Genomic DNA, 20,944 nt, shown 5'->3' with positions numbered 1-20,944 from the left:
TCCGCTGCTTCTGCATCGAGCGATTACACTCAGAGGAAAAGTTGTGACCATCCACAGAATTAAGAAGGCTCACCCAAGACCTGGAGCCCTGTAGGGCTCATCGCTACCCACGAATCAGGGTCACTCCTGCACCTACAAGAAGCAGCGCAGGGGAAACCCGAGGGCTGACTTATGTGAATTCCTACTACACTGCATCAGTATGGAGCAAAGAAGGGAGAGCCAATGAAATGGCTATGATGAAGCCACATTATAGCCGAATGCTCCAAGTTTGCTGTAAATCACTGACACAAACCGTCACTGGCCAAAATGTAGTAACAACAGGAATAATCATAAATATTTCCACCATGCTTGGGGCTATGCATGCGTTGTCCTATCTAATCTGCACCTTTGGAGGAAGGATGGGGTCATACCCACGACAGGTGCAGAATCGCAGCTTAGAAGGTTGATTATGGTGGCCAAAGCCCCACAGTTAATGAACCCATTCGCAGAGCTAGGATCTGAACTCAGACTCCCAAGACTGACTCTGTATCCACTACCCTGAACTAAATCTTTTATCATCTGGCATCGTACAGAAATCTCGTTGCCCTCCTCCGCTTACTTTTTCGGTGCTGTCTGCTGCACGTGGACTAATTTGCCAGACACCAGAGCAACACTTGTATTTTTGTGAGCCAGTTGGTGAAGTCAAGAAACTGAAAGGAAGAGCAGTTGGGAATCAGAAAGCCCGACGTGTCCCAGCCCCATCGCGAGGCCAAGAGCCCGGGCGGTGTGGCCTCACCTGAGTTGTTCTCCATGACGGTGTAGATGAGTTTGCAGACCCTCAGCAGCAGCATGACTTTCTTTTCTGGTGAATACATCTTCTGCATGGTCATGAACTTGACTTTGATTTTCTCCACGTCCACAAAGTCAGGGGTGGGGGCGAAGACGCCCAGCTCCTGTGGATTCCTCTGCCGCACGAGCTGCAAGTTCTCCTTGAGTTGTTTCCATGAGCCGTCGGCCACGTGGAAGTGCTTCAGCATGGCCTCGACGTGGCCCTTCAGGGGCTTCAAGATGCACTTGTGCATGGCTTTTTCCAATACCACATCTGCCAAAGAAAGCACAGCTACTGTGACCATTGACTGAAGAACGAAGGAGTGCAAGGTCTGCTTTCTGGGAATGGACAACTGCAACCTAGTGCATTGGTTATCGGGCAGACGCGTCCGAACTACACATCCAACCAGCCAAAATTTAGCGCCACGTCACTCACGCGCCAACCTTTTCTCTTCAGTAGAGCCAGGAAGAATGCATCTTCCCTAATAGTCTTACAGTCTCCCTTGCATGCAGTCCATACAATTGAATATACTTGGCTTTAACTGCTTTTACACCTCCTCACCCATAAGCACAGGTGAATATTCTAGAAGACATTCTTTCGACCCAGTCCTTCCACTGAGGGTCCAGTGGACAGTTAAGCAAATGTGTTATGTTAAAGGAAGGATTTGCTAATAGCAAGGGTTCCAGCTCCCTTAAAATATTTCCTGATGAAAAAACATTCAGTCAAATACACATGGTATCTCGGATTGGATTCTGGACCATAAAAAGTCTTTATGTCATTTGTTATACGTAAAGGACATGAGTGGGGCATTAGTCGAGATTTGAATAAAGTCTGCAGATTAGATAATATTGTTAACAGTGAATCTGGCTTCTTTCACACAGATTGACTCTTGGAGACTCAGCCAGCTGTGTCTGGAGCAGAAGTGTGCTCTTTTTCACAGAATGAATCTTCCACGAAAGTTAATGAAAGTTAATTTCACTGCAGTTTTGTAACACAATGTCCCTGTTTTTAGAAAATACCCAGTGAGTATTTTGGGATCAAGGGACACAATGCCTACAGCCCGCTCTTGTGGTTTAGATAAAAGAGAATGTGTGCATGTGTGTGCGTGTTTGTGTGTGTATACACACGCGCGTGTGTAAACAGAGAGAGATGCAGGGAATGAGGCAAGTGTGGCAAAGCATTAACACTGGGGAATTCGGGTGAAGGGCAGACGTGATTTCTTCATACCCTTTTTGCAACTTTTCTGTACGTCTGAAATGACTTCAAAATAAAAATTTTTTAAGTTTTGAAGTGTGTTTCTGTTCAGAGTTAGGAAACACCTTTAGGTGTGGGAGGCATTAGTTTTCCCTCTTTCTTGGAATGCTTTTGCCCAGTGGAGTAGCTTTCTTGGCTGACAGGACAATGACCAGGACCATGAATCTGGAGGTCTGGTTTGAAGATGGTCTGTACTGTGAGAAGCTCTCTGCTTCTCCCACACCCGCTTTTCCATCTCAAATGTTTCACGTTCTCATCAAAGCTCCACGGGTAGCAACCACATCTAATATATGACACTAGGATGTGATTTCATCTTGGAAGCCCACAGATCCACGGAAATAGCCGAGTAACCTCCCTGGCCTTTGGAATTCCTGACATAGTTCAGATCACATTGAATCCAAATGATCACCTATTATTAGAAGATCAGGGACAGAGAGAAATCTAAACCAGACATACCCACAGAAATCAAGGTTGAAGCAAAAGAGGTTATGAAGTAAGAAGAAAAACAGAACAGCATTTTCACTTCACATCTGGCATTATAACAAATTACTTGGTTTGCACTGGTTACATTGTGTTAATAAACTTATATAAAGTCATACAGCATCTTTGACTTCACCCCAAATGGTCACTATGATGAAAAGTCAATCACAGCAATTAACATTGAGTGCTAGGCTTAATGTTAGGCTAGGCTCAGCTGGGCTAGGCTCTATCTAAGTACTTTTTTTTTTTTTTTTTTCCAGTACGCGGGCCTCTCACTGCTGTGACATTTCCCGTTGCGGAGCACAGGCTCCGGACGCACAGGCTCAGCGGCCATGGGTCACAGGCCCAGCCACTCCACGGCATGTGGGATCTTCCAGGACCAGGGCATGAACCCGTGTCCCCTACATCGGCAGGCGGACTCTCAACCACTGCGCCACCAGGGAAGCCCTTATCTAAGTACTTTATATCATTATCTCATCTAATTTTTACAATACCTCTATTATTTTTGCATAATACGACAATTATGCCCTTTTTACAGATGAGGAAACTGAGGCTTGGAGATGCCTAATGGCTCGCTCGAGGCCATACAACCAATCATCCTGCTTTTCAAAGTCAATGATTTCTTAGTTCTAAAGTTCATGGTGTTTCATAAACATTCACCAGTTTATTCCTCTATCCAAAGGTTCTGAAGCTACATTCCTGGTGACCTCTCTGCAGGAACGAGGTCACCAAGGGGGTTGAAAATCACGTCAATCCTTAACCAGGATGCACGTGAATGTTGGCAGCAGTGTTACTCGTAACAGTCCCAAACTGGAAACCACCCAAGGCCCATCCCAGTGGCATGGATGCAAGGATATATTCACACAATGGAATTCAGAAAATGGAATTCAGACAACAGAAGATTCATTCCGTGAGAAAGAGCACACTGCTGCTCCAGACACAACCGGCTGAGTCTGCAAGATACCATCTCTGTGTGAAAGAAGCCAGACACAGAAGGGTGTCTCCTTTAGCACGTCATGTATACATAAAGTTCAAGAGCAGGCAAAACCGATCTGCGATGACAGGTCAGGATGGCAGTCGGCCTTAGGAATAACCAGGGCCGAGGGGGGCACTTCCGGGGGGAAGGAGACGGTTGATGTCTGGATCCGGGTGGTGGCTACAGGTGTGAAAATTGTCAAGCTGAGCACTCGAGATTCGCACACTTTGTGGATATAAGTTAAACCTCAAGAACCATGTGGATAAATCAAACCAACAGAAAACACCTGGAGACCTTGAACCCCCAAGGGCAACTTTTAACTTCCGAGCAAGGTTGGTCACCTCTGGGCCAGGGCATGCACACAAGTCATCTCCAAAAGGTTGTGTGCTGTTCCAGGGACGAGAGCAGAAAGCTCGTCATCGGCAGGCTGAGTGGGTCCCCTGAGCAACGCATCCTCGTCCCCAGGGAAGGGACGTTGGCCTTTGTGCCATAAACTCCGCCCTTAGGAGCAAATGGGGCTGTGGAAATCTGCTAGGAGGGTTGAAACCTACAACCCATTGCCATGTGCCCACTCCCTTAAAACCCCAAATGAACAAAAACAAACTTAGTACGTTTTTTAAAGGCCGTAATTTAGAAATAAGGAAGACTGGTCCCTTTGCATTCTTTTTCAGGACTTTATTCCTAACTACCTCTCTACCCCCACAAATCCTTAATAAACGTGATGAATAGAAAAAAAGGCCAAGTGACAGGAACCCAGTACCCAACTGGTTCTCTCCAATAGGAAAAAAAAGGTTCTGCTCATGTAGCAAGAGGGAAAAATGATTTTAGGAAACAAAAGGAACAGAAAATCTTTCAGAATGTGGGCTAGCTCAGAACAAAAGGTAAGAACACATCGGTCAACGTGGCTTATAAATTACTACTGTCTGTTTTTTTCTACTGTCTCCAGTTGCTTTAAACCCAAGAATAATGCTGTGGTAGGCACTTTACATGCACTGACTTTTCAGATCCTCCAACAAACCCACGGTGGAAGGACGATGATTTATTTTATAGATGAGGAAACTGATCCCCAGGGAGATTGATGCCACACAGGTAGCAAGAGGGGTAGCGACGATTCAAACCCAAGAACTCTGGTTATGTCACCTGTGTTTAATTACAAACATAGAAACAAGAAGATACTGGAGAACTGTCTGAGCTACAACAGTTTGAATATTAGAAACCAATTGCTAACTGAATCACCAACTGGAAATACATTCTCTGAAAATATTTATAGAGAGCCTATCAACTGGCCCCAAAGCTCAGCCACAGAAGGGAAGAGTAAGGAGCGTCGGCTTGGAGATCCCTGCCCTGGTGTGACCCAACACCGTGATTTACAGGAAGAGTTAAATGTGTCGGTTTCTGGTGCTGTGAAGGGATCGCCCCCCTCTTAGGAATGAGGACAGAGATTCCAGAGAAAGTCAGACTTGAGACAAGGAACCATCACAGGACAGGATCACTCAGCAGCTCGTCTGAACACTTTCTGCTCACCCACTGCTGCCGTAGGGGACGCGAGAGCCCAGAAGATGAAGTCCAGAGAAGGCGCGTGTCTTAGAAAGGGTGCGAGGAAGCGGCCTGGCAGCCCAACCGTCTCCATCTTTCTCAGTGACTCTGGCCATGTGACCTCACCTCACCTCTCTCACCGTCACCGCCTGGAACTTCTGAACCGCCATCGACTCCTCACCCATGGCAGGCAAGACAGAAGGAGCACTCTGAACCTGACCGGTTGTCAAAATAAAACAAAATAATATTCAACATTCTCCGGGGACTCTAACCGAACCCAGAGTCTAAACAACATGATGTCCAAAAGGAGTGGGTCGCAACCTGCTTGACAAAAGATCAAAGACGAAGTTCGGGCTTCCCTGGTGGCGCAGTGGTTGAGAGTCTGCCTGCCGATGCAGGGGACGCGGGTTCGTGCCCCGGTCCGGGAAGATCCCACATGCCGCGGAGCAGCTGGGCCCGTGAGCCATGGCCGCTGAGCCTGTGCGGCCTGTGCTCCGCAACGGGAGAGGCCACAACAGTGAGAGGCCCGCGTAACGCAAAAAAAAAAAAATAAAAAGATGAAGTTAGGTCATACCACCTCTTGGTGTATTCAAGTTCTAGCATTCTGATTATCCTTTCGAGAAAGTAAAGTAGAAGAAATAGAAGCTAATGTTTTTTGGCAAGAGGTGGGCCTTTTTTGTAGGGAACTCAAACTGTGAAATGCAAACGTTTGCCGTCTCTAATACTGATGGGTGTCTGTTTGCACAGTTCCTGTTACAAGGGGCTGTACGGATGCCCGAGCTCTATCTTAGCGTTGCTCCAGCCCTTTGATGAGGAACAAGCACCATCCTCATTTTGCAGATGGACACGAGGCTTAGCAGGCAAATGACTTTCCCTGGACGGTGGAGAACCTGGTCATTCCTACTGCAAAGAAGCCAGGAGGTGGCACAACGGGCCTTGGTCTGTACAAGAAGGGCAAAACGAGCTGGTTCGTTCTTTCTGTGCTCACAGTTTCCTTTGGCTACACAGCTGGATTAAAGATCAGGGCTGATGTCGACTCAGTGCTTTCTAAACACTTTTATGTACTTTACGCGTTTTTAAACTACCCTTCCACTGACATGAGTACATAACCCCTATTTGTCTTCATTTGAGGTCTTCCAGAAGCCCACCCAGACACAAAAGGACTTGAGTGGTTCCCCTGGGAGGGGAGTCCAGGAAGCATTGGTACCAGATGGGGGGAGGCGGCCAACGCCAAGCGCTTTGTTAACCAGTTACCCCTGGGAGGAGATGCAGCGCAGGGGTGCCTCAGAGCTGGACCCCCAGGGGAGGAGGCTGGGGGACTCACACACCTGCTCCCTTCAGTCCCTGCCTGAGGGTGGCTTCCCCAGGGTGGGGTGGGCTTTAATCCCCCAGCCTTTCCATCCGCCCTGGACTAGGGCTCTGGTGGCATCAGAAAGTGTCGGGAAAATGCTGCAGGTGCTGGCAGCTGGAAATCCAGCAGGGGAGTGAGTGTCAGTGGGGCGGGCACAACAGTGTCTGGTAACCCTACTGCAGGTGAAGAAGCAGAGGCACAGAGAGGTTAAGACATGTGACCAAGCACACACAGCTCAGCAGCAGCCGAACTGGGACTTAAGACCACAGTCCTGGGCTTCCCTGGTGGCGCAGTGGTTGAGAGTCTGCCTGTCGATGCAGGGGACACGGGTTCGTGCCCCGGTCCGGGAAGATCCCACATGCCGCGGAGCGGCTGGGCCTGTGAGCCATGGCCACTGAGCCTGCGCATCCGGAGCCTGTGCTCCGCAACGGGAGAGGCCACAACAGTGAGAGGCCCGCGTACCGCAAAAAAAAAATAAAACCACAGTCCAGCCTGAGCACTTACTCTAAACCACCCCCTGTCCCCTCCACCCCCTACCTTTCATCTGGGAAATGTATTCACCCTTCTTAGCGAGCTGAGATGTGACACCCAGGTGGCCACAGGAACACCTGTCTAACCCTCTGCACAAACTAATTATGAAAAGCAGACAGACCACCTTGTGTCCCAGTGGCCCTCGGGTCAGATGTGAACTCCAAACGAGCGGTTTTCTACTTTGCGGCCTGGAGGGAAGAAGATGAGCTTTTCAGGCCTCAGCTTCCTCATCTGTAAAATGGGACCACTCACAGCTTCCTGATAGGACTGTCGGGAGGACTGGGGGAGACCTACATAATGAACACCTCGTACGCACCTGACACCTAGTAAGTGAGCAAAAGTCACTGGTTCCCTCTGTTCCTTTCCACGGTGAAGTGTATGTCTTTGATAAAGGACACCAGGATTACTGATTCAGGCCTGTTTGGTTTGGTTTGGGTTTTTTCTGTATTAACTGTGGTTTACTTGGTTTGATGAATAGAAAAGTCGCCTGGCTTCCTGTACAGTCAGTCCCCTGGTATTTGCAGGTTCCACATCAGTGGATTCAACCAACTGTGGATGGAAATATTCTGGAAAAAATAATTCGGAAAGTTCCAAAAGACAGAGCTTGAATTTGCTGTACGTGGTCAACTATTTACATAGCATTTACACTGTTTTGGGTATTAAAAGCAATCTGGAGATGATTTAAAGCATAGGGAGCATGTGTGTGGGTTCTGTGCAAATACCACACCATTTCATATAAGGGACCTGAGCATCCTCGAACTTTGGTATTCACGGGGGTCCTAGAACCAACCCCCTCAGATACCAAAGGACAAGTGTACACCTTTCTCTCTCCTGTCTTCCGACTCTTCTGCAGCCCCTCCCATCCACAGGTACAAGGACAGAGGATCTGAAGTCTGGCCCTCGGGGTCTTCCTGCCCTGAAACTCCCAGTGTTTTGTCACTACCTCATTCCGACCCCATCTCACAGCTCAAGACCACAGATGAGCTGAGTGTCTTGGGCAGCTGTGTGTCTCAGAGCGATGGGAACAGACAGCCCCCAGCCCCATTGCAGATGAGCTGGCGTGTGGGATGAAGGGTGGGTTTAATTCATCACCAACACTTTTTGGTCAACTAGCTGCAGAGGGCCTGGGTCACGCTGCTGCCCCTGCCCTGTGTGTGCCCACTCCAGGCCCCTGGCACCCGGCCTGTCACACGGATCCTCAGGTGTTTTTGGCCAGTGTCTGATTTGACTGGCGGGTACCTGGGCTGGAGCGACTATTGAAGAGTGTGACTCTTACCCTGCCTGGGGCGATCTCTCTAAAATGCTCTCCAGCACCTTTAAGGCTCAGGCAGCTCTAGGGATGGACCCTGACTCGTCCTCCATCCCTTCCTCCTGCCACATCCCCACGAATGAGCAGCCCACGCTCTCGCTGAAGCCAACAGCCCTCTGCGCCTTTCCTCACACTGTTCCCTGTGCCCGGCAGGCTCCTCATGTCCCCCGATGACAGGGATTCCCAGGAAGCCTTGCCTGCCTACCTACCTCCCCACACAGCTCCCCCTTGCTGCATCCTCGGAGCTCTTTGCTGCGTCTGCAATGCGTGGCACAGAGCAAACTTGACCCCCCTCCTGGAGAAGCCCTCCGCACACCAGACCTGGGGTGAGCCGCCTGCAGCCCTGAGCCCAAGGCCCACATGTAGCGTGTGTTCCACAAGTGACCTCTGAATGGAACTGAAAATCCTTCCTTGGGGTGGCTACATGAAAACTATGTTTCTTCTCCTTAGCCCTGCAGAATCCAGAAAGTGTGATTCTAGTGAGGAGCCCCTTGCTCGGGTGTGGGGCAGCCACCAGAGGCCCCTGCAGGGATGTCTTGTAACCGGGGTTTGCTTTAAGGATTGTCAGTAATGCATCCTTCGGCGCTTAAATAATGAATGATAAAGGATGCTTTATCACTTAAAGGAAGATCCCATCAGCCCAGCAGAGACGACCAAAATAAAAATGACAAGCACTGGGGTGGTGGTCGATCATTCACGTTCGTTTTGGTGGGCTTCTAGGAAGGGCATTCTGTAAACGTATAGGCTACTCTTCGTTGCGGTGCGCGAGCTCTAGGTACGCGGGCTACAGTAGCTGTGGTTCGTGGGCTTAGTTGCTCCACGGCATGGGGGATCTTCCCGGACCAGGGCTCGAACCCGTGTCCCCTGTATTGGCAGGGGGATTCTTAACCACTGTGCCACCAGGGAAGTCCCGGGGGGGACGTTTTTATACGGCAGAGATCTGGCAAGCTCGGCCTTGGGCTGGTGATCCAGGCTGACACCATCACTGAGGAGTCACGTGGACGGGAGGACCCTCTGGTGTGGTGACCACCACAGGAGGGGCAGGAAGGCCTCCACAGGAGTTGGCTTTGGCCCTACATGCATCCTGGCTTGAGGGCACTAGGCTCTGTTTCCTTATCTATAAACCTGAGGATACTAAACGGGGCCTCCCGAGGCAGTAAGGGGGGTTAAGGGATCCTCTGCATAAAAGTGTTCTTAAACTATTGTGGAGGCTGTCACTTGGTTCTACTAAAAACACACTCTCTACTCAACAGAGGGCTGTGACTTCCGGTTTCTCAAAGAAGCCCCTGGGCCTGGATGATAAGTGAGAACCTCCCGCATGGACGCCGTGTCCGTGGCGGGAGCAGGGCTGGCCCTGCAGGATGCAGTCCCTGTTGGGAGGCTGGGCCAACCAGGCAAGGCTGGGATGAGGCCAGGAGGATGAGGGCTCCTCTGTGGGGTCTGGCCTCACCAAGACAGCCAATCAGAGCCATCCTTTCTGTGGAGCAGAGTAATAGAAACAGTGTCAAAGATTCTGATGCTTCCCTTTCAGTCTGCCTGGCCCTTCAAGTGTGCCTGGGCTCCCGCTCTCAGTTCCCATGTGGAGTCCTCTCTTGCCTGGGGGCGTTCCCTGCCAGGGAGGTGCTTCTCTCTCTCGAGATGGCAGATTCCAGGGATAGAGTCAGGAAACACGCCAGCACAGACACCTCCGTGTGCCTCACACTCTGTGACGCCGTCCCCCTTCCCCACCTCAAGAGCAGAGCTCTCTGACGGTTCCCTTGCTCAGAGCATCACAGAGACAGCGACTACTGGGCAGAGATTCTTAACTCCAGGGCCGTGGACCTTCTTTTACTTGATATGACATAATGAACCCAATGTTGACGCCCTGAAGTAAAAATTATACAACAAATGATGCTCCATGGAGAATAAGAGGGGCTTCTTGCTGCGGTCTTCTATCTATTTAAACTAATTTTCAAAAATACTATAGGCATTCTTTTTCTATGCTGCAAGAGGTCAGTCTTTCTCCTTCTCTCTACCCTTTGTTAACGTACAAAGAGACTGACTCCTTGCAGGTGATATGGACACAAGGACTAGATCAGAAGTCAGAGTCAAGGTTTTAATCTCAACTTGGCACCAATATGCCTCTCTGGCCACAACTTTCATTTAAAAAAAAAAAAGAAGATCTGAAGCAAAGTAGTTTTAATTGTTTAACGTCCAAGGAATGATTTCAGATCTCCTTTCTTATTCATGCTATGCTCTCTGGTGATTAACCACATTTCAGTATCATTTCTCTATTAAACACACACACACACACACACATAAGTAAATTGATGTTCTCTTTGAAATATGTTGGAATCATGTTTAAGGATATTTTTTCTTCAAATAATTGAAATGCTCTTCAGAGAAAATACACATTTTGACAGCTATTAAAGAAAGTAAAACAATATATTGTCTTGTTTTTCATTATTGACTTTTAGGAATACAGTTGGCTTATTTGTATCTTTGTTGATCATCTATGGGCAATTTGAATGAAATAGAAAATTTGGGATTACTAACATTTTTGGAGTTGGAAAAATTTTGTTTTTCTTGAAACAAGACTTGAAAACAGAGGGATTTCCCAAGATTAACATCAAATCAGAAGTAAGACTTCTTTTGCTTGAATAAAATCAAAACACTAACCACAAAAATGCAACAAGTTCTGCAAAGTGTAGATTTCACGACCAGCAAGTTTGGACTAAGTTCTCCCATTGGTTGAAAGAGACTGAAGCAAGAGTGGTGTGATGTGAAAACCCACCAATGAGCAGCACGCGTTGGGATAATACGTGATGTCGCACCTGTCAGTACCTTACAGGGCTGGACACACTGGTGGTGAGTACACCTCACTCTGTCCATGAAGTCACCGATCCTGGGCTTTTGAGGAAGATGTCAAGCAGTGTACACACTTTGTTAAAGCAGTTGTTTGTCCCTCCATGTACCACTTTTGTAGAGTCGGGGGTGGAGTGGTCCCCACAAGGGAAACACAGTAAGTGGCCCTGGAATCAAGAAAGAGCTGGCTCTCATGGGAACTCATCTCATCCTCCAATCAGAAGAGCAAAGCTGATGTCAATCAACCAAGAGGTTCTTACTGAAGAACCTCTAAATGTCAGGGCTTTGCGTGGCAGTGCTTTAAAGAGTGGTCTAAACAGAATTCAAATTCTCCACGATAGGGCACAACCGTTTAGACTGGCAGTTTTTCATCTTTGAGATTGTTTATCATTTTATTCTCACCTAGAAAGTGCTGACTTACAGGGCTGTGACAAGAGCACATGGACAAAGTGGCAGTGGGGGAGGGCGATTCAGTTTTTTCATTGGCTTTTCTCTATGCAACTGAAGAACCACTCTCTGAGGAAGATTAGCACTGTATCGAAACACTAAACGCATATATACGTGCATTCACATGGTTATTTTTCGCAGATGAATGACGGTTCTAATTCTACGTGGGTTAAACCAGTGAAATACCTCCTCCAACTTCCTTGTTTTCAGGATGGAATTCTGTAAATCTAGGCTTTAAAATCCCACCTCCTAGTTCAGAGCTCTCTCCCTCAGAAGCTGTGGGAAAGGAGGACAGGACTAGATTTTTTCTGAAGCAGAGAAACCCAAGTGGCATTCCTGAAAAGACTTCTGAGCATCAGTAGACACCTGTTCTGAACAAACTTGAGGCTTAGAATTCTGGGGGTGGCATTCAAGTGAATCCATTCAAAGTGAATGACAACCTCCCAGGAAGTGAGATTGGTGGGAATGAGCAGACAAGCGAGAGGAGATGGGGGTTGAATCCAAGCTCCCCTACCTACCAGCAGCATAACCCTCTGCAAGTCACTTTATACATCTCGGCCTCCATTCCTGAATCTGCAAAATGTGAACAAAATCTACACAAATGTACCAACCTTGAGTTGGTTACGAGGTTTAAAGGAATCACTGTATTAGTAGGTTTTTAGTAAACTAGTGAGTCCTTCATTTAGGAATATGTAAAGCAGACAATTAGACTAAGTCCATTTTCTTGCCAGGGTCCTAATCTAAACGTGCACATTTAAAGGGACTGGTTTTCTAATAATTAGGGTCACATCCTTCCCTCCAGCTGGGCGCATGATGAGTTCCTCGGGTCACTGTCTGCTCTGGCTCGCCTTCCTCTTAATTTCAAAAGCCCAGCACGTTCACTGCACTTTTCAAAACAGAATAATGATTTCATTGGGGAAGCAACAGATACGATGAAGTGTCTGCTTTAATGCAAAAGCTTAGAAAACCAAAACGAACCAATAAAAAAGTGAGGCAGTGCTCGGGCTGGGCACACCTACACCTCCATAGGCAGCTTCGGTCTGAGCTGCCTCCACTGAGGGTAAGCCTGTATTCTAATTCCCCTTTAAATTAAATTTTAAATTAATTTTTATTGAGATACAATTGACATATACCATATTCATTTTAGGTGTATAACATAATTAAACAATTTTCCAATCCTCTTAATTTCTTTTCTTTTTCCCTTGTAGAACATTTGATGTTCTTGTTATTTTTTTATCTTTACTAAAAGAAAATTTTTTTAACTTTTTATTTTACATTGGAGTACAGTTGATTAACAGTGCTGTGATAGTTTCAGGTGTACAGCAAAGTGATTCAGTTATACATATACATGTATCTATTCTTTTTCAAATTCTTCTCCCATTTAGGTTGATACATAATATTGGGCAGAGTTCCCTGTGCTATATAGTAGGTCCTTGTGGGTTATCCATTGTAAATACAGCAGCGTGTACCTGTCAATCCCACCTTATCCCCCTTAATTTCTGATGAGAAAATATGAACATAGGCCGCAGCAGGGGAGAGGGGTGAGGTTCAAAAACCATGGCCTTTGAATCCGACAGAAGGAAGTTCAGAAGCTGCACGGGCTAATTCCTGGCCGGCGTGGCCCTGGGACACCCCGCTCCACCTGGCAGAGCCCTGCCTTGCTACATGGCACACGGATGCCTGCTTCACTGGGCTGAGGCCAGGACCCACTGCCATCGCTTGGACAGGCGGCCTGGCTCAAATTAGGGGCGCCCTAGACGTCAGCTTCCCTTCTCCTTACGACCTTAGATTTTAAATTGAAAGCTGCATCCTTCCGGAGCAGCAAAGTGTTTGCAGCAAAGACTGCTGGCCAAATTCAAATTTGTTTTTGGAGAAAAGGAGATTTGGTGCTCCAAGAGCAAGTACCCTCTCTGAACTTCACCCACAAAGAAGCTGGCAGGAGAGCTTCCTGGGACGGGCGCTTCTGTTGGTGATCACAGCATCGGCGGAGAAGGAAGGGAAGGCCTGGTTCCCCAGGGAGGAGCCTCCTCTCCATGGGCTGGTTGGCGCTGCCGGCCACATAACCCAGGGCTGACATCAGCGCCCGCAGAGGAAGCTGCTCCTGCCGGTTCGGGGTCTGAGTGGGTCTCCTCTGAGAGGCAGGCTCTGGGGGGCGGGGACAGAGGGGGCCTGGGTGGCTATTCTGTTGTCCCGAAGGCGTTTCCATCTCTAAGGCATATCCTGGGGCACATTCCTTCCAGCATTCTCTCCAGCAGCCCAGCTCTAACCACGCCCCATCAACCCAGGCACAAGCCATAGGAAAACAAACAAGGCTTTGATTCCTTTGTGAGAAAATCAAAAAGCTGCTGAAACCCAAAGGAGAGAGAGGGAGAAGGAAGGAGAGAGAGACAGAGAGACAGCACTTGCTACCACACACTGTTTACTCCTTTCGTCAAACGGACCCAATCAGAAAGAGAAATTGGGGTTTTGCTTTATGAACTGCCTGCAAATGTTTGGGAGCCCTTCTGGCTGCTGTGCCCAGTCAATGAGGTCTCTGAAACTAGCCTTTCAGAGTCAATCTTCTGAAGTTAAAAAAAAAAAAAAAAAATCCCTTAACACTCTCGCCCTGGAAAAAAAAAGATGGCTTGCCAAATTCAATTTTTCCTTGGCCAAAGTAACCACTAGCAATTCAGCCCTCCAACAAGGTTATAAAGAAAGTATTTCCCCTTGACTTTGGAGAAAACACCTTTCATGTGACCTCCAAATATGTGACTTAGTTTAAAGGTACACAAACCAACCTGTCCATTGATTTTTTTTTTTTTTTTTGCTTACTCCCTCACAGTGCTACTTACTGAATTCTGCGATGAGAAGCCGGCAAGGCGGTTACCCTCTGGGGAGAAGGGGGACAAGGCGGGGATCCCAGGGGGCTCTGGATGCTGTCATGTTCTGCTGGGCTGGGGCTTGTTCCCTGTGGAAACTCACCCAGCTGCACACCGTGGGCTCTGCCCTCTTCTGAGGGTAAAAAGGGCACTTCCCAACCAAAGCAGCGCAAACCCCCCGCCTCTCAGAAGACAGCAAAAAACGCCTTTTCCTCGCACACAACCTGCAGAGACGCACCTTCAGGAGACCCTCAACAGGCGTGTCACACACACAGCACAAAATCAGGTGGGCTAACGGACCCTCAGAAGGCAAGCTCCGTCCCTGGACAGACCCATCTGCTGCCCCATCGGTCACCCCCACCCCAAACACGTCCAAGCCTGGCGCACAGCAGCCAAGTCAGGTATAACGTGAAGTCTCCTTCAAGAAGCTGTGTTTCCAGTTCAAATCAGCCCAGGGGCTGCGGTGCGTTGCTGTTTTGAACTCCAGAGAAAACTCCATCCAAGAGAACTAGCACAGGATGCGCTGTCCTGCCAGGCTACAGATATATATCTATATATAGATATATATAGATATATATCTATATATATATATATATTTGTTGTAGTTTTATTGAAGTAGAGTTGATTTACAATGTCATGTTAGTTTCAGGTGTCTAGCAAAGTGATTCAGATATACAGATATATATATATTTTTTTTCTTTTTCAGCCTCCTTTCCCATATCGGTTATTATGAAATATTAAGTATAGTTTCCTGGGCTATACAGTAAGTTCTTGTTAGTTATCTATTTTATATAGAGCAATGTGCCTCTGTTAACCCCAACCTCCTAATCTATCCCTACCCCCCTTTCCCTTTGGTAACCGTAAGTTTGTTTTCTATGTCTGTGAGTCTCTTTCTGTTTTGTAAATAAGTTCACCTGGGTCTTTTTTTTTTTTTGATTCCACATATAATCGATTATATATATATATATATTTTTAAGGCAAGGTGGGTACTCACCTATTTGGTCTTCGGGGATCAGCGACTCGATGGGGGGGTCCAGCTCCGAGCTCTGGGACAAGTAGTTCTTCACCTGGGTCATGAACTGCCGGACGGTCTGCAACAGGTCCGTGCTGGACACGTGGCACTCCTTGTTCTCCTGCAGGAAGCTCACGTAGTCCTGCACCAGGCAGCCGAAGTAGGTGCGCTTGTCGCGGGCCAGCTCGGCGATCCTGCGCACCATGCGCTTCTCGGGGGTCAGGAAGGAGCTGAACACCCCGCTCATCTTGCGGAGCTGGGACTTGACGAGCTTGGGCAGCACGAAGGAGCTGTTCCTCTTCTTCTTGGACTTGATGGGGGGGGCCATGGTCTCCTGGTCGCTCTCCACGTCGTAGTCCTCCAGGCTGCTGTTGGTGTCCGCCTCGTAGCCAAACAGGGGCATGCTGCGGTCCAGGTCCAGCGAGTCGGAGGAGGAAGTGGAAATGCTCATGTCACTCAGCCTCTGTCGGCCTCCGCGCCACGGGGCCCGGGATGGGGATGCAGGGGCGGCGGCCGGCCGGGCCCTTGTGCAATCCCGCGGGGCCGCCTCCTCCACCGCCTCCACCGCCGCCGGGGCTCCACCTGCGCCGCCGGCCGGGCCCGCCGCGGGCTCCGGGCGAGGCCGGCCGCCGATCAAGGTCTTGGCGCCGCCCTCCGCCTCGAGAAAAGACGCCTGCTTCTTGAGCCGGGGCGGAGGGACGGGGGTTGGTTTCGCTCCAAGCCGAGCTCCGTCGCCGTGTTGGTGATGGGCCACGGTTTCCGGCATGCTCGCGGCGGCCGCGGGCCCGGACAGCTGGGGGCTGCCGTGCACACTATTAATAGCGGGGGGCGGGGGCCGGGGTGGGGGGGACCGAGGCCTGTCCGTGCCATTCGCGTCGGGGGGAGTCCGGGTGCAGGGCCGCTTCGGGCCTCCGCCGAGCTCCTGGCTGTGCACTTTGAAGAACAGAGGATTAATAAAGCACAGGGCTCCGTTGGTCTGGCTGCACTCCAGCTCCGAGGGCGTCCTGGTTTTTATAGAATGCACTCCATTTATAAGGCAGAGCTGACGCGAGGCAGGACCCACACCGTCGGAGGAGAGAGGCCTATGGGGAGGTGGAGGGTTTGGGGGTTTGTTGTCAGCTGGAGAGCTCCAAAAATCTGAAAGTCATTATCAGTGAACACAAGAATGTAAATACAGTGCACTCGGCCAGTCCTTCACAAAAAATCACACTTGCCTGGCAATGCACAGCTTTGGAAGGGGAGGCGCTGCTATACTGGAGTGTGGTGTTTTTCTTTCTTTCTTTCTTTCTCTGTCTCTCTCTCTCTCTTTTTTTTTTTGTTTTTGTTTTCACTGCATTCCTTTACTGGAAAGGGTGGAAATGCTGCCAGGTCCAGCTGCCGGCTCATGGGAAGGCTCCGGAGGCTTTTCACCTTCAAAGCCCTTGTGGGATGGTTTGGCTGTGGCACTGAGCCGGCCAGGCCTTTCCCCAGGTGAGGAAAAAGGAACTGGGGTGGTTACAGTACGAGCTTGGAAAAGGCCGTGGGACTCCCTACTTGCTCCACAAAGACCAAGTCCTCCCACTAAGCAGCAGCATCCTTTCTGATTCCTTCTCCCGGGGTGCCCTCCGCAGGGGGCCCGCAGTTCCCCTTTAATAGGCAGGACCAGCAGCTGGGCCTGGCGGACGTTACACAATCTGCCTTGGGTTTGACACATTCAGCATTAAAACCCAAAAGGAGGAAAAATACACTCATGGGTCCCATCAGCAAAAAACAGGACAGCCAGCTCATGCAAAGGTTAAGTGCAAGTTCGCCCGTCCATCTTTGTGGTTTGCTGCCCATCCTTCCCAAATCCTACAACCTCCTGGCCTTGACTATCGGTGCTCAGCACTCTGGAGTGGTGCACGTCGCTGACTGCAGCCGTACTGCCTGGGCGCCCTTTGACAGACGGGTCCGTTTTCCACACAAATCGAGGGAGGCAGTGGTGGTGCTGAACACCTGTTGTAATTTCCATCTGGAATAGGTTCTTGTCTCTACAGTTCTGCCTTGTTGTGTTTGCTGAAACTGTGTTTCTTTCCCGAGGGCCCAGAATGGCTGGTCACAGGGGCCTGGGGAGAGGCTGAGGCTGGGAGCCCTGGCCCTGTCCTGTCTGTGCTGTGAACATGCCTGACCTTGACTTGTGTTGCCCGCTTTCTCTCATCCTTCCTTCCCTCTAGGTCTGTGCTGTCCAATAGGGGAGCCAGCAGCCACCTGTGGCCAGTGAGCGCTTGAAATCCAGCTCGTAAACGGAGGGGCTCCATTTTCCATTTATTTCAGGTGAATCAATTTAAATGTAAAAACTGACACAATTCAGTTACTGGGAAAGTCTAAAGTATGTGAAACTTTATATGAAACTACTTTTTCAATTGTAGATGTAACGAAATCTAAATACAGATCCATGTACTTCTGACAAAAATTTAGTGCCTGAATAGAGATGTGCTATAAGGATAAAATACATACTGGATTTCAAACACTTAGCATGAAAAAAAGAAGGTAAAATATTTGATCAATACTTTAAAAAATAGGGATGATATATTGAAATAACATTGCAGATATCACATTAAGTAAATTGTAAAAATTAATTGCACCTTTAATTTTCTTTCATGCGGCTACTAGAAAATTTAAAGGTACACACTGGCTTGCCTTACATCTATTTCTACTGGCCAGTGTAGAGCAGCTCTCGCCTCCTTTGCGTCCTCCTTAGACTCCCCCTGCCACCGTTGTAAGACTTTACAAACTTAGAACACTTAGTCCCCATGTTATGTATTCCTCCCATGCAGACTAAACCTGGGGAGTGGGGGAGAGGGAGGGACCCTATGCATCTTTGAACCCTTGTTGTGGGACATAGCGTCTGCCACATAGCGGACCCTCCAGAAAGACTTGTTGGACAAACAAATAAATTAGGTACAGAATTTTTTAAAGTGCTGTCTCTTCACGAAATGGATAAGGTGCACGTTGACCATTACACATGGAATATCTATGAATGAGACCTTATTTGCCTCCGGTGAGCGGCCACCAGAGCGAGCTCTTTCTGCTTCGATCTCTGCAGGGCACGAGTGCTGTCCCTGATACTGCGGTCCTGGAGCCCTGGCACGAGGCACACACAGCAGGCTGACCCCTGAACCAGGAGTCCTGGGGATGGAGGTCACCAGAGGAAACGGAGACCTGGCGCTTGTCCTCAAGAGGCCTATAATCTAGTGGAGGATCTGACCTTAAATTCAGGAAATGTTTTAAACTCTCTCCAAAGGTGTGTAAAGCTCGGGGGCAGAGATGGTGTGACTTTTCAGCAGGAACATTTATGCGGCCCTGATATGTTTACCTGGATTCTATTTCCCAATCCTGAAACCCAGCTGCCCATCAGACAGGCCTCGGATGCACGTGGCAATTCTTTGGAAACCAAGTTTCGGAGGGGAATGTGAATCCACCTCCGGGCTTCTCTATGTGTTTTGGAGGCTCTCTTGGCAACGGTACCCGCTTCAGAACAAGTTCTTGAGATTTACGGGCAAACTGGCCAAAGGAGGGACACATATATTTCTTATTTGCTGGGTCAAGTATCACAGTTTCTTAGGTCCTTGGAATCCTGGTAGTTGCACTTCAGAATCCCAAACTCAAATACTATATACTGGTATATAAACTCAAATACTATGGCCTGGTTGTTCATCTCTCTGAAGACTGAAGCCCCAAAATCTTAAGAGAATTCCCCCTTCCCATCGAGGAGGAAAACATTTTTTGTGAAAGTTAAACCCACACGGGTTCCCCAGGGCAACAGAACCAAGAAGTGACACTGGGAGAGTGGTGTGTCCTGAGCCCCTGCCATCCACCGTCCACCACGGGGCTGGGTTGAGGGGCATTGGCAAAGGGCAGGAGGGGAAGCGAGCGCCCAGCTGGCCGGAGTGAGGATACACGGCGGCGTAAGGGACATGGCCCAGGACACCAGGGCCGGAACTGAGCAAGAGAGGAACTGAGACAGATGTTACTCTTGGAAGCCTGCGCTGTCAAATTCCTCAAAGCACAGAAATGCCATCAATACCGTGTGTTCCTCTAGAATAAAACTCATGCACACGAGGTGCCTGCACTGGCTTTCCCCGTCCGTCAGGCACGGCCTTTCCCCAGCAAGATGCCACAGAAGGGCAGGACCCATGACAGAGGTTCACCTTATCTTAAGACTTGGACATTTTGGGGAGCTCAAACTCATCGACGGGAGATGCTGGGGAGAATACGTGGGCTACTCAGGCAAACTCGGCACCTGCCTCTGAGAGCGGGTTGGACGTTTGACTTAGAAAAAGACTCTCAGAAGGTGTGACTCAGGGCCTCATGGAGTTCTACCATGGAGATGAGGGTTGCTTTCTGATGCAACGATGTATCGTCTGCCATTGGCTCTGCTCCATGCTTTCACATCAAGAGAAACCGGGCAGGGGCACCCACTTACTTAGTCCCAGTTGGGCTAGTTCTTCAAGCTGAGCCTCAGTCTTGGCTGTTGAAATGGCATAAGGCAACTTCAAGGTAAACGGCAGGACGTCCCTGATTTTTCAAAAGAGAGAATACATGTAATTACATGTCTTGTTCTGTCTCTTGCTTTCATTTCCATCCTAGAGATGTTTTAGCTTAAACTATTTATTTTTGTTTTATTTTTTAATTGAAGTATAGTTGACTTACAGTGTTTCAGGTATACAGCAAAGTGATTCAGTTTTATACATATATATTCTTTTCCATTATAGGTTATTACAAGACACTGAATATAGTTCCCTGTGCTACACAGTAGGTCCCTGTTGTTTGTCTATAGCTTAAACTATTTCAGATGGCCCAGACATCACAGCATACCCAACCAGACTCGTCTTTACTGATAGGACTGTGGGATCACTACTCCTGCCTGTGTTAACACACGCAGGACAGGCTGAGAGACAAGCCCGCATGGTTTCAGTATTTGCAGCGAGGACCAAATTGCCTTCCTGGGCAGCTAAGCCGTATCTAGAGTTAATATCAGAATCGCTAACTATGTTGGTGGATCCATCACATAAATAACACATTAGGTACTGATTTGCTAGATGCTCTGAATGTTGGGCCCCGACTCCCCGGGCAGGAATGTGTGATCCTAAACCAAAATGTATTACCCCACTGCCTTAGGCACGGCAGATTCTCAATGAATGTCTGTTGGTTTTATTTGTGACGTGTTCCGGCTACAGCCCGTGTATTGTCCTTTGTGTGCTGGGGACAAAACTCCCTCTTGAGTCTTAAGGTAGTGCTTCTCTAACTGTAATGTGCACCTGAATCTCTGGGGGGTCTTGTGAGTCTGCACTCTGACTCAGCAGGTCTGGGGGAGGCCGGAGGTTGGGCGTTTCTGTCAAGCCGCCTGACCCTGGGCCATGCTTTGAGCAGAAAGGCAAATCTAAAGGACCTCATGTGACAACATTTCCCCCAAGCAGCATCATGCCATGTGTAGACCAGGAAACAAATCACTGCAGCATCACAGACCAGCAGCCCCAAGAGGAAGGAGCTGGGCTGGCACCAGGGTCCTGCTGCGGC

The 20,944-nt window shown here is 48.8% G+C and overlaps 1 protein-coding gene and 1 long non-coding RNA gene across 16 annotated transcripts in view; one reads left to right on the top strand and one right to left on the bottom strand.

Annotated features, from left to right (window-relative positions):
* Positions 1 to 20,944, bottom strand: part of RIN2 (Ras and Rab interactor 2) — a 225,527-nt gene that overhangs the window by 15,675 nt on the left and 188,908 nt on the right. For all 14 annotated transcript variants that reach the window (XM_067707365.1, XM_067707364.1, XM_067707356.1 and 11 more), the window contains 3 exons: positions 19,851 to 19,942; positions 15,389 to 16,543; positions 776 to 1,081 (listed from right to left, as the gene is read on the bottom strand). In XM_067707365.1, the coding sequence (XP_067563466.1) occupies positions 776 to 1,081; positions 15,389 to 16,543; positions 19,851 to 19,942 (1,553 nt within the window). The remainder of the gene's footprint in view (positions 1 to 775; positions 1,082 to 15,388; positions 16,544 to 19,850; positions 19,943 to 20,944) is intronic.
* Positions 16,537 to 19,983, top strand: LOC137207465 (uncharacterized). 2 transcript variants are annotated; one of them, XR_010935099.1, is made up of 4 exons: positions 16,537 to 16,876; positions 17,599 to 17,698; positions 17,794 to 17,914; positions 18,471 to 19,983. It is a non-coding gene; the product is annotated as an uncharacterized lncRNA (long non-coding RNA). The 2 variants fall into 2 exon arrangements; XR_010935098.1 differs by lacking the exon at positions 17,794 to 17,914.

The sequence above is a fragment of the Pseudorca crassidens genome, chromosome 15 (genome assembly GCF_039906515.1).
Source record: "Pseudorca crassidens isolate mPseCra1 chromosome 15, mPseCra1.hap1, whole genome shotgun sequence".
Lineage (NCBI taxonomy): Eukaryota > Metazoa > Chordata > Mammalia > Artiodactyla > Delphinidae > Pseudorca > Pseudorca crassidens.
Note: the sequence above shows the minus strand (reverse complement) of the source record. Positions and strands in the feature narration are given on the sequence as shown.